A 12,744-nucleotide genomic window follows, 5' to 3' on the forward strand; every position below is an offset into this window, starting at 1 on the left:
ACGGGAACCGTTGCTTCTTAAATGTACCAAGTATCTTCGAGTTACGGCCAGATTCTCCCTATCAATTTCTAAACCCGCTGTTCCGGGTGGAGCCTCAGGGTTATACTCGCCCACGCGATCCACAGTATCAGGTTAATAATGAGTAGATTGCAAATGTTCATGCAAATTGATATTATGTATACAAATGGATGTTTTATATGCAAATATGACAATATGCATCCGAATGCAGAACGCATGTCTGTATGTAAAATACGCGCACTTGCGTCGCGCAGATGAAATCGTTATATAGTCATCGCCGTAGTTTCTGATCGTGGTAATTTCAGGTTGAAATGCGTGAAAACAATCACATTTTAACATATCAAATTCCGCAGTTTCTCGGTTCAATTCACTCGACCATTTTTGGGTTACGATGGACAGCCACGTGTACAATCGCATAAATCTTCTTAACAAGATTAATGGATTGCTAGTCTATGTATCTACACACGGTTGACGCGTTTGTTACGTATATACAGCTGACATTCGCGTGATTCATCAGCTTGGAAATGGTATTCGTCAGCGTTCCCTTCAGAATTTCGACCGTTACGTAATGGTTTGCTCAAACCTAAGGAAAATTGGGGAAAAATTTAGATAACCGTCCACGCAATTTTCAGTGTATATATTCGACGTGTAGATCTGCATAAATTATGAACATACCGAATTCAAACCAAAGGGGAAGAATTCTAATTCTAGTAATAAATTCTCGATCCATCAGTATTGCCTTTAATAATTGCCCACTACAACTCGTGTTGTATGACTACTTGAAAGGCACTCCAACTACCTGAATTTTACTAGAGCACATACAGACTGGAGATTATTTGGACTCTTGCTACGACTGGATTGAACTTTTATATCGCAAAATAATTGGGTTCTTGAACTTTAATTGGCCGATGGTAGAAAGTTCATTTTGTCCCTCTCTCTTCCAATTTTCAGTACTACATACATTCAGAGGAATTTCAGGAAGTTAAATCGGTTTGAAAAATTATTTCCTTTACCCAGTTCTAGCGTAACGAAAGAAACCGTGATGCTTCGATCGAGGTTACAAGAAATCTTGGAGAGATCTTCCGGACAGAGAAGTTGCCTCGATTCGTGTTCAAGAAAAATTTCGACAGATTTCTGAATAGGGCCACGAAATTTCGAAGCGAACGCAGCGTTAGAGTTTCATAAAGAAAGTTTTCTGTCGTTACAGCTGTCAGTTTCGATATTTCCCGGAATCGAAACTTTCTGATAGGGAATTCCGCTGAAATTGAAACTTCCACCTCGGGTGTCTCTATTGTTGAACTTTTCTGAACAAAATTCGAACCGTCGAAGATCTAAAGGCTGTCGAATATTTTCTAATAAATCGTGCGTGCGTGCCTCCTTTGCGCTTCTACCTGCTTCATACAGCAAACTTGTGGAGTTTATTTGATTGCACTAAATGCAATGTTACAATCGAAAAATTAAACAAACATTAGGAAATTTTTTCTGACAAAATCTCAGATTCGAGCACATGTGCCTTGATTCAGTTGCCTTGGTACCTGGGCCTACACACTATAAGTGGCAAACCCTGAGATTTGAGCACATGTGCCTTCGGTTGCCTTAGATTCTTAGGTCTGCAAAGAATAATATTCAACGAGCCTCAAGATTCGAGCACATGTGCCTTCGGTTGCCTTGGTACCTGGGCCTACACCCGACTATAAGTGGCAAACCCTAAGATTCCGGCGCATGTGTCTTCGGTTGCCTTCGTCTTGAGGTCTGTACTTTAGACATACAGAATCGAATATTCCCTAAACGTTCAAATAAATTATCCGACACACGAGCAACAATTAAATTATTATTAAATCCTTATTCCTTGTCACTCAACTGAGAGGTGGACGACGTAATCATAATTCTCTCCAACACACAATTTTTAATTTTGCATAGCAAACTCTGCCTATCCACTTGTTGGTGTATTTTCAACAGCGACCTCGAACAAATTCGTCGAAGCCTCCAGCAATAACCAGCACGGTGCCGTGAGTAGCCATGTTCCAAAGTCTAGCGGCTGGGCGAGCGGTAATATCGTAATACGGTAGCGCATAATTAATGAAATTAATATTAGACTAGCCAAGGCCAACCAGCTGGAGTATTGTGGTTCGCCGCGGCAGAACGCGAGCCGAGGGTCAACGAACTATCAAAGTTACTTTTACAGACAGGTTTACCGCTAGATGGTTTATGCTGTCCACCTAACTTCGTAAAATCAATATTTATTCTACGAACCAGTATCTCTCCTTACCACCGGTGGGATCCGATTACGATATCAAGAAATTTCGTACGCTGGAGATGAAAAACGTCGAAGTACATTATCTGTATCAACTGGACAGACCACAGGTGGCATGAACAGTTCATACAAGAATTCTCACAAATACAGTAACGAAATAATGTAGAGTTTTTAAAGGGTAGAATGGCTCTAGTCGAACCCACTAGCTATGTCTCCATTCACCTGCCTACTATTTCAGGTTCAAATTGTTGAAAAAAGAATATTATTTCCGGCCAGCTTACGTAACAGCCCTCAAAATTGTAGTAGCGAGAGTCAGCTGAAATTGTATTGGTTCAGAGATATTCGACGCCATTTACTAGCAGAGCGATGAACATACGTGGTTTTGGGTTTTCTGGGGATCTACCTCGGGCACAGTGTTCTGGCTGCTTGCCCAGTGTCCTAACGATTTTCTAGCAGGCCACGGTTTATGGCTACTGGTATACGAACGCTGCAATAGATGGCGTATCCCTTGCGCATAATAAAATAACCTAATAGCTGCGAATCCAGTTATACTCGCGGTGAGTTATGAACCGTTTCCACTGCGTCTTCGAATCTGTCATCTAAGAGAAAATTGGCCTGGCAATACTGCGAAACTACTCGAAGATCACCAACTGCATATGCGGGGTGTTTCGTTTAAAGTCGAATGGTTAAATATACGTACCAAAGTGTTTGGGAGATCTATAAAATGCAGATCTATAAAACGCAGATGAAAATACACAACGCATATACAAAGATGTACAAAGAATATACAAACAACTTTAATGGAATTTGGCATTTTATTTAAAAATCGTAACATTGTCGTTGCGAACCCTGTGTACTAATGATCGGTGAATACTTCGCACCGCTCCAATTGCGATACCCATTGTTTGCATAATTTTTAACACGGAACAAAAGCCTTCGTTAAAGACTGCACTAGGTAAAAATGAATGCGAATTCTACAGTTCTGGGGGTGCGATTTGAATGTTTCAAGGCCACACTGCTGAGTTCGAGCTCTCATTAACATAGATTTCCAAAAAATCTCACTTATAGTTGCCGTGGAATATATCTGTGACTTACCCCGGCGCTTTGTTTAGGAACGGAGAAAAGGAAAGGAGCGTCTCGTCCTGGGCCTGCTAGTGAACTCGTCAGTAGTATATATCAATATTAGGCGGACCGATCACTTGCGAGAAACGCGTGGTATGCGCGATGTCCCTTTAGTGATGGACAAGAAGTGCCACCACACAGCGATACAGAGCTGAAAATTGCACGAAAGCGCTAACTCGACGCTTCCTCGCGTATCCACGCGTCTTTGTGTCCATTCGTCGGGCCGATCGTAATTCTAAATTCTGACTTCTGAACGCAAATTGCGTTCCAACTGCAACTTGTAATTACAGTAGTCGGTTAAATTATTAGTCAGACGCGGTAAAAGTAAAAAAAATTGGAAAATTGAGAAAATGGTCATTCTTCGTACCGGTCACACGAGGAATTTCAAGAAGAGGTACGACGACGACCGATCGAGGGGAATTAACGGAAATAAAATCGCGAACGTAGAGCATTACAAACGGATTTAAACGCGGCGGTACAAAATTAAATTTTATATCCCATCAGCGTCACGTCGGCTGCGGATGTAATCCAATTCCCTGGAGGAAATTGTAAGAACGAGACGGCCGCCATTACGGGATCGCCACGGACCGTTTCACGTTTCTTCGGATTCCGCGGGATTACATTTACAATATTAACCTCCTCGCGGGCACCGGGCTCGTTGTAAATACAGCTAACGTTTCCCACTGATTCTGGAATAACTTTCCGTCGGGTGAGCGGAAAATGAAACCGGAGGGATCGCGAATATGAATAACACAAACTAAAAATTGCTGAATAAATGAAATCGTTTAATGAATATGAATTTTCCTGCCGTAGCAATAACAACTTTCTTCGACGAACGACCAAACACGCAAAGAGGTTCCCACTGTCGTGTTCTAAAAACAACTTCGTGATTACACGAATACTGTTTTGTTAATAAACAAAATTGTCTATATATTCTAGATGAATTACTTTATAGTTCTTTCTAATGTGAAACCATTATTATTTATTACTAGACTGCGGATCTTTATGCATTTATAGGAAATTTGAATGTGCAAGAACCTACAAAATGTAAACAATATGCAAGAATATAAAAAAGATTAAAAGTAAAGTTCATGTTATAATATTTGCAGAATAATATAAATTTCTATTCAGGTCTGGATTCGGTCTGGATTAATTTGTCATCGGGACAATGTACTAACTCATGTAGTAAATTATTAAGCGTACGCAGTAAATTACACATTACTGTGATTTGCTAATTGTCGTAAGCAAGTTACAAAGAACTTGCAAACAAACAAATATTCGAAATATTTTGAATTTTACGTTATCAAATATACCTATATAGTTACTTCCAATGCTATAAATACAGTGAAGCTCGAATACTGGTGCGAAGTGTAATTGAAGATAAAGAAATTTCATCGCGGATGGGAAACGATCATTACAAGCAACGTTTTAATGACAACGGCATCCTGTCTCGAGGATCCGCAATACCCTATTTTCCAGTAAGTTTCTTTGAGCAGGAAGATGGGCTTCCGTAGCTAGCTACGCTTAATTACCGGTGGCTTTATTACAGCTTCCTTTCGCAAGGTATCGGATCGATAAAGAATAAATGACTCGGACGAAGGTTTTCCTGGCGTCGTTTAGGCTCGTCCGCGCTCTTTCAGCTGTCTATCGGGGGAATTACGTTTTCGTTGGTTCTCGAGTTAATCGACGATCCGCTCTCTACCAGCGAAAATTGATTGTCGTTCATCTTCCAGGGTTCTCGATGTTCCGCAGCGACGTTGCGTTCGAACGGGATTTAACGTGACGTCGTCGGAACGCAAATGTGTCGAGAGAGGAACAGGGAACGAGGCACAAACGGTTAACAATGTTACAAAGCCACGGACAGGTTTGGCATGCCATTTTCGACGCGAACTAGAATTTCAGAATTCTGGTTAACAACCGACGTTCGATCCTCCGCATACTCGACTAAAAAGGATGCGAAATTTCCAGATGAACGAACAAAGCTTCGCCTGTGCCGACCAGGCGAAACTCAAAAGGGTGAAAATAATTTCTCGATCATCGTAATGCAGCGTTTCGAACGCGAAGGTGAGCGTTCTAGCGTATTAGCAGAATGACCGATGCGTAACATTTAAATATGTGCATTCTTATTTCGACTTCGATATTCTAATTTTTATAGTGTTATAATAAATACAGTACAGACTCCCATATCCAAACTAACACGGAGACAAAAGTGGCCAGATAGAAGAATTTTCGGATGATAGAACAATTACTCTTTCTTTTGCATTAAACATCATTTATTCAAGTAGAAATAAACGAAATTAAGCTTCTTTCCAGAGATCCAGCATGTAAAGCTTACACAATCTGTCATACTGCTATGCTAACGTCATCCAGCGTTTCAGTCACGTGATAATTGGAGCATGTGTTCCCGAAAGAGCATAAATCACTAACACCAGGTGTACAAAACCTTAGTAGGAGTGCTATAGCAGCCATTAGGCATGCTCCACGCAAAGCCGGAGATTTATAATTAATTTAACGTAGAAAAGTCCGAATATAAATAAATACAGCAGAGACTCCTGTATCTGAACTAATAGAGAGACAAAAGTGGTCTAATATTTAAGGATAATAAAACAATTACTTTCTCTCGCATTAAATATCATTTATTCAAGTAGTAATGAACGAAATTGAGCGCAAGTCACATAAATTGTGTATTCCCGTTGTTCCTCGAACCATAGAAGTCCTTGTTAACCGACTTCGAAAAGGTTGCATTGTATTTAATATGCTGTATTTAATAATTTAACCTAATTCATCAAGAGCTGCTGATAAAATAATTTTTGGAAAAAAAATATAACCGACTTCGAAGAAATGTTAAAACTGCACTGAAAAGTATGAAATGATTTCTGGTTAATTGATACGAATACTCACCAGTTCTAGACATAATTAGCTAAAAATATGAAATAATTTCTATTTCCTTTATATTAAATTATGTTAAATAACCTTTTCGTAGTCGGTTAATAATGCAGTTTAAATAGAAATTATTTCATACCTTTCAGTGCATTCTCTCATACATTTAAACAATTATATCTAGAACTGGTGAAACCAAAAATGATTCTATTTAAATGATTCGAATGCTTCGACATGAGAAAGCACGTTGTGCGGATAATAGAACGTCCGTGTATTAAAGGTTTCGGATAACGGGGGTACGGATACGGGACTCTCTACTGTAACGAGCGCAACTATTCTCCGTGAAATCTGGTTAAACGCGGCTGAAAAAATAGTTGGGTTTCCCAATTATTCGAACCTAGATTAATTACTTCTAGTTTCGAACGAGCTGCCCTCATTTTTGTGGTTTTATATACGGTAACGTTACTGAGAGATACGCGACCCTGATCATTACGAAATACAGATTGCCCCACTTTTTCCGCGCTGTAAGAACACATTAAGTAGGAAGCACGAAAACAACATTTGTCGTAATTGCAGCTTCTGCTTCGCCTCCCCGAGACCTGCTCGAGAGAGTCATTTATAAGTCCCGCGATAATCCTGATTCAGTGGTTCGAAAAACGTCTAGCCAGGATTCGTCTGATCGATATTTAATGACGCTTTTCGGAAATTGCTTAGCCATCAACGATCTTCCAGACCATTGTCTCTCGTTTAGTAAATATAACGCTGGGCAAAATGATAGCCCTCTTTGACGTTTCTGTTTCTACGGTCTCGAATAATTCACTAACTCTTAAAGGGAATAGTATTTTTATTTATTAGGATGATCTAAATACCTCGCAGACACGTGAGAAAATATTCCTGCAAAATTTAAACGTCTACATTTGACATTAATACTTCTTCAGGAAATTAAAAAATTTAGTTCATAAAAATTCTTCTATTAATAACGAATGCGAAGATCTTAAAAATCGTTAGCATGAGAACCACCCAAATATTTTTTAATATATTTTATAGAAACATTTTGTTCTGAAATTAAAAGTAGTAATACCATTTTATGGAGCTTTTCGAACTGAACACAATGCAATAGTTAGTTTTCGAAAAATTTGAATGAATACGAAATTGAAGTAATCCAACATTTTTGTCAGGCAATTGATTAGTGTCGGAAAGTTAAATCGCTTTTAAAATCATTCACTGCTGCGAATTTTCTATGCTAAAACGATTGTATAGTACGATTGGTTCCGCGAAATTAGCTACCATGTAGTTAATTGCTAACTAACTATGTTTCCAAGCAATTTAACATTCGAAGTCAATTAATTGCTCAGAAAAAATTTGTGGTTACTTAAATTTTGTATTTGTTGTTCAACAAATGAATGATTCTTTGGAAAACCAATTTTATAAAGCTCTCGAGCTTTTAAAAGCATCGCGGGACAATTATAGCACGCCGTACGAAAGACGCGAACGCAGCAAAATTGCAGCGAGATAAAACGATCAAAAGGCGCGAACAGAGAAACGACGCATTCTCCTCATTAGGAGCGTTAATTGAACGTGAAATTATTTATGGTACGTCGACAACATCGATTCAGTCGCGAACTATTGGAAAGATCTCTCTCGGGGCTCGTTATCGCCGCCATTCGGAATTCTAATCGCAATGACGGTACGTTTAAGACCTTTGACGTTACCTTGCCTTTCGTCGCGGGAAGACACATTTATTTCTACTAAACCTCCCACCGTCTCCAAAGTCGTTGCGTTCAGAAACGCTTTAATTGAAATTCATAACTCAGACTTCTGATTTGTCACGCAGGACCGATTCAACCGCGCGAACAGTTTCCTTTGAAGGATAACAATTGCGCTCTCGATCGATAGAACTCCGATACGCCGTTTAGCTTTTCGCCGACTGATTTTCACTTACCTTGAAACTCTTTCCTGGCAGCGCTGACGGAAGTAACGATGTTGGCCACGTGGCCCAGTACGGTGGCGAACAGCAGCAGACCAAACAGCAGCTGAGCTATCACGAACAAATATTCGCCTTTGCTCCTCGGTCTGAAAATGAAACAAAAATTCGAAAGGTATACTCGACCGATTTCCAGCAAACCAGTGGCCCTCGTATCGAAATACATCACGAGATTTTCGTGTTCTTTGAATCGAGGAAGTCACTTTGGACGCGTGAAAATCATGAAGATATTCGACAACTTTATTTGTTTGTTTAAAAAAAAAATACTCAATAAGAAAATTCATCAACTATTTCACTGTTTCATCTGGAGAAACGTTCCATTAGTAACAGTGACACCCTTCGAGATGACATTCTGACAAATGACGCCCTAACGAATAGTTTAACAGATGATAAATGGATGTCCAATTACCTGGGTAGATCACCGATGGTCGTGAGGGCCAGCGTGCACCAATAGTAGCTCTGCAGATATTGTTTCACGACGTCCGCCGTCTCGGAGTCGCTGAACACCCAGTTTTTACTGCCGAAGCCGTTGTTCTTATAAATAATGTGATAGAGGCACCCGTTCCAGTGAAAGATCACCAGTAGATAATGTATCAAGGATGTGGAGCGGAATAAATTCGGATAGTTCGTGTGTCGCTCGGTTCTGTCCATGAACGCCCAGAACCTGCGTGACAATAGATGAAGAAAATTGGATGAAATTCCAACGCGGTGAGGCGGTCATAAATTTCGACGTTCGTCTTAAAATATTGCGCGGAGAATATCTTCGCGCGATCGTGAAGGAATTTCTATTTGTCCATACGGCAAAATATTATAGTTGCCGTGGAATATATCTGTAACTGACCACGGCGCTTCGTTTAGGAACGGAGAAAAGAAAAGGAGCGTCTCGTCCTGGGCCTGCTAGTGGACTCGTCAGTAGTATGTATCAATATTAATCGGACCGAGCGCTTGTAAGAGACGCGCGGTACACGCAGTGTTCCTCTAGCGGTGAAAACAGGCGCTGTCACCGTAAGATGTTGCGTAAGATGATTGAAATTCGTAAAATGAAGCGAATGCGTCACAGATCGAGTCGGTTTCGATTTTGAGTCCTTTTTTTTTTTTTAGAAACTAATGGTAAAAATACGAAGTGTACTCACCGATATATTTTTACAAGTCTAAAACTTCGCAGTATACTATTGAATCCTATAGATAAGTATAAAAAGTCGAGGGGCAGCAGGCACAGGATGTCCATGTAAAACGTGGTGCTGTTCGTGTAATGGTTCCTCAGCTTCGTCGCATCGGTTTGCAACACGCCGTCCTCCAGATATCCCGTTCGTATGTGAAATACTATGTCCAGCACATATAAAAAATCGGAGAAGTAATCCAAGCAGAACCACACCCAGCGTGTTTCACCTGAAACAGAAAACGTTTGCCTTTCGAGAACGTACACGGAGTTTTTTCGTTTTTGAATTATTAACGAAGCACCGTTCAACGTTCGTATATACAAAGAAATTGTGGTTCTCTTAGACTAATTCGAGGCACCCTGTATATCTGTACATGGATCTCAACACCTTCTGTTTTCTTTACGGTTTTCTTCCGTAAATTGATTCTTTCTTGGCGACGTTAACGATAGTTACTCTAACCTTCGTTAGAGAAACGTTCTTTGGAGAATTGTTTGGAATCTGTGGCCGGTTGAACGGGTTAATTGTTAGGCGGACGACCCGATAAGCGTGACAAAAACCGTGCGACGAGCAACGTTCCGGCGCGTCGGGTTATCGAGGCCGCAGAGCGATTAGCGATGGCGGCTTAATTGCGGTGCATAGCGTATATCGTGGAAACCGGCAACGTTATCGCGCGAAATCGAGGATTATCGAAACGCACGAAGCATCGATTATCGTCGGAACTTTGCTACGCGCAACGGGTATCCCGAATACCAAGATACCTTTACGCGACTTGCACGGGATGATCCTGTTAAAATCGACCCTTCGATCGGGTCCTAATGAAAATTCACGGCGGGAGAAAAACGCTATTAACGTAAGCATCAATCAAATATAAACCGGAACTTCGTTTACACAGCTTTATCGTCGATAGAAAAAGAAAACATTCGCGATACCTTCTGTTCCGTAAGCTTTCGGTACGATGAGAATGAAAGCATATCGACAGGATACGTATGTAGGGTGGCGAAGTATAACGCGACGAGTTATTGACAAAATTTGCAATTCGGGGCCACGTCGAGTAGATGTGCAATGTCTGTTGATCGTAAATGCAAACATGAATCTGACACGTAAGCATTTTCGTATTATGATTTACAACCAGTGGAAGGTTATGTTCCGTCCCTAGTCATAATTTTAGTTTACTGCCGTAGTTGTACCATCGTCTACGTGCCTGGAGTCCAACCGTAAACGGAGTCAACTTGCGTCGCTACCAAACGTCCTGACCTACGATATATGAGGTATAAGGTATAAATTAATTTATTCAATTAAATATTGTGAATAAATTATTTTTATTAACCTTCACCGATACCGTTTTGTAATATCATTAATATTTATTCTGTATTTACTAAATCATACGACTCCTGGACGGACGTGTGTATCCACACGTTGATTAATGCTAACTAAGGAGCAAATATCCCGAGCCCTTGATTGCTGCACGATATAGATCCACGAGATCATTATACCACCGACCTCGTACGCCAGGCTGACTTTAACCTTCCGCAACATCTAACCTAGACACATCGAACCTGCATCCGACAGAAGCTTTAACTGCTACGAAATAACACTGTACATGTAAAGATTCTAGTTTAATCTGTTATTTAGTATAGATATGTGTACATATGTGCGAAGATTTTTATGCGAATACTTTTTGCTGAATACTGATATATCTTACAATATACACGTAGGATTTGGGATTGATCGAGAAATGTTAAACAGGATGTATTTGAATAATAAAATTGAAATGTGTAAAAAGATTGATGCAGGACATCTGTACGCGACCGTTACGTGAAGATAAAAAGACAACGCGATACGACAGCTCGCGAAGCCGCCCGAGAAGTGCTGAATACATCGATCATTCGACCGACGTTTCTACCGATCAAAACATAACATCCCTTCGTACATCACGATTAAACCATCCTACATCTCGAGATCCTCCACACTTATTTCAACATCGTACATATTACATTAAACTAAACAACCAAAATATTATAAATATATATATAAACGAATATCTTACTAAAATATCTAAAATACATTAAAATATGCACAATAACACGAACCAGTGGAAATATGTAGCATGCATTACGATTCGTCGAAAGTCACAGAGCATATGAAATTTCGCATATACATTCTACGTATTCCGTTGTATTCCGATGCATGATGTAACGGGCTAGTCGCATCTGGGTTGGATGTCAACTTCTTTGGCGTGCAAGACTGAAACGTGTGCCAAGAAGAAGAGATAGCGCGAGCTGTGGAGGCAAGACGACACGGTGTCACCGACTATACACCTGGCAGATCTAATTCCCTTTGAAGGGAACACGGAATGCCAAACGCATTCCCTTCTTCTTCTTGACAAGTTCGGTAGTTACGCGACTGAAACATGGCTACGTGATTTCAAGCAGAGTTGCAGAAGTGACCTCAGGAGGATCGGGAAGGGCCAATGGCGTTTTGACCTATGTCCATTAGGTGACGCATAAAGTTAGACGAATTCTGCTTCGGGCGTTGGAATATTCTAAACTCCGTTCGGAAATCGTGCGACGTGTGCGAGTTGGAACTGGAAAGAGAATTCGTGAAAAATTTCTAACGGAGTATTCCTATTAGCCCTTTGCACTCGAGACGTGACTCTCAGTTACTATTAGGTTTCACGCAGCAAATCTATCAGCAATGATGTTTCTATAGGTTTAATTTCTTTGGAACTTGAAATGTCAATAAAATCGGCGAGGTAAAGGTGACCTGATTCTCAAATTTCGATAGCTTAGCATTCGTGGCAATGCTAAGAAAGCACCTCGAGTCGCTCGTAGATACCAGAAAAAAGGTCTCGAGTGCAAAGGGTTAGGTCTGGGTTAAATTTTGTTTACTTTGCAGTTCGTATCGTACAAGTAGTCAACTAGAAAATCATTTTACGGGATAAACCTTCACGATTAGTTTACAGGTCGTATGTTTCCACACGTTCAACTGGTGTTGTCACGGTGTGGCCAAATTGAGGACAGGAGTTGCAGGGAGTTATAGTGAATTCGTCATACCACCCAGTGGACTGGTGGGAACGACAGACACATACTGATATACCGTACACGGTAACTGGTCACATACACGTGGCTTGTGCAGTAGTACGCGCCTATTGTCTCCACCATTCTACTAGATGGAATGATAAGTTCTCTATAACTCCTTGTTACTTCCGTCCTCAATCTCACCGCACTGTCCGGCCATGCGATTGGTTGTATATCGATTCTGCATATTTACGTCTCACCGTTGTACTAACGTCACGAATACAATAATCTTGGCGTGTATCTGGCCCA

At 40.5% G+C, this 12,744-nt stretch overlaps 1 protein-coding gene across 3 annotated transcripts in view; it reads right to left on the bottom strand.

The window, feature by feature from the left end:
• LOC128893797 (cyclic nucleotide-gated cation channel alpha-3) overlaps positions 1 to 12,744 on the bottom strand; it is a 106,196-nt gene that overhangs the window by 38,912 nt on the left and 54,540 nt on the right. For all 3 annotated transcript variants that reach the window (XM_054155028.1, XM_054155029.1, XM_054155026.1), the window contains exons 7-9: positions 9,392 to 9,647; positions 8,668 to 8,922; positions 8,217 to 8,347 (exon numbers count right to left, since the gene is read on the bottom strand). In XM_054155028.1, the coding sequence (XP_054011003.1) occupies positions 8,217 to 8,347; positions 8,668 to 8,922; positions 9,392 to 9,647 (642 nt within the window). The remainder of the gene's footprint in view (positions 1 to 8,216; positions 8,348 to 8,667; positions 8,923 to 9,391; positions 9,648 to 12,744) is intronic.

This window comes from Hylaeus anthracinus, unplaced genomic scaffold (assembly GCF_026225885.1).
Source record: "Hylaeus anthracinus isolate JK02 unplaced genomic scaffold, UHH_iyHylAnth1.0_haploid 3, whole genome shotgun sequence".
Lineage (NCBI taxonomy): Eukaryota > Metazoa > Arthropoda > Insecta > Hymenoptera > Colletidae > Hylaeus > Hylaeus anthracinus.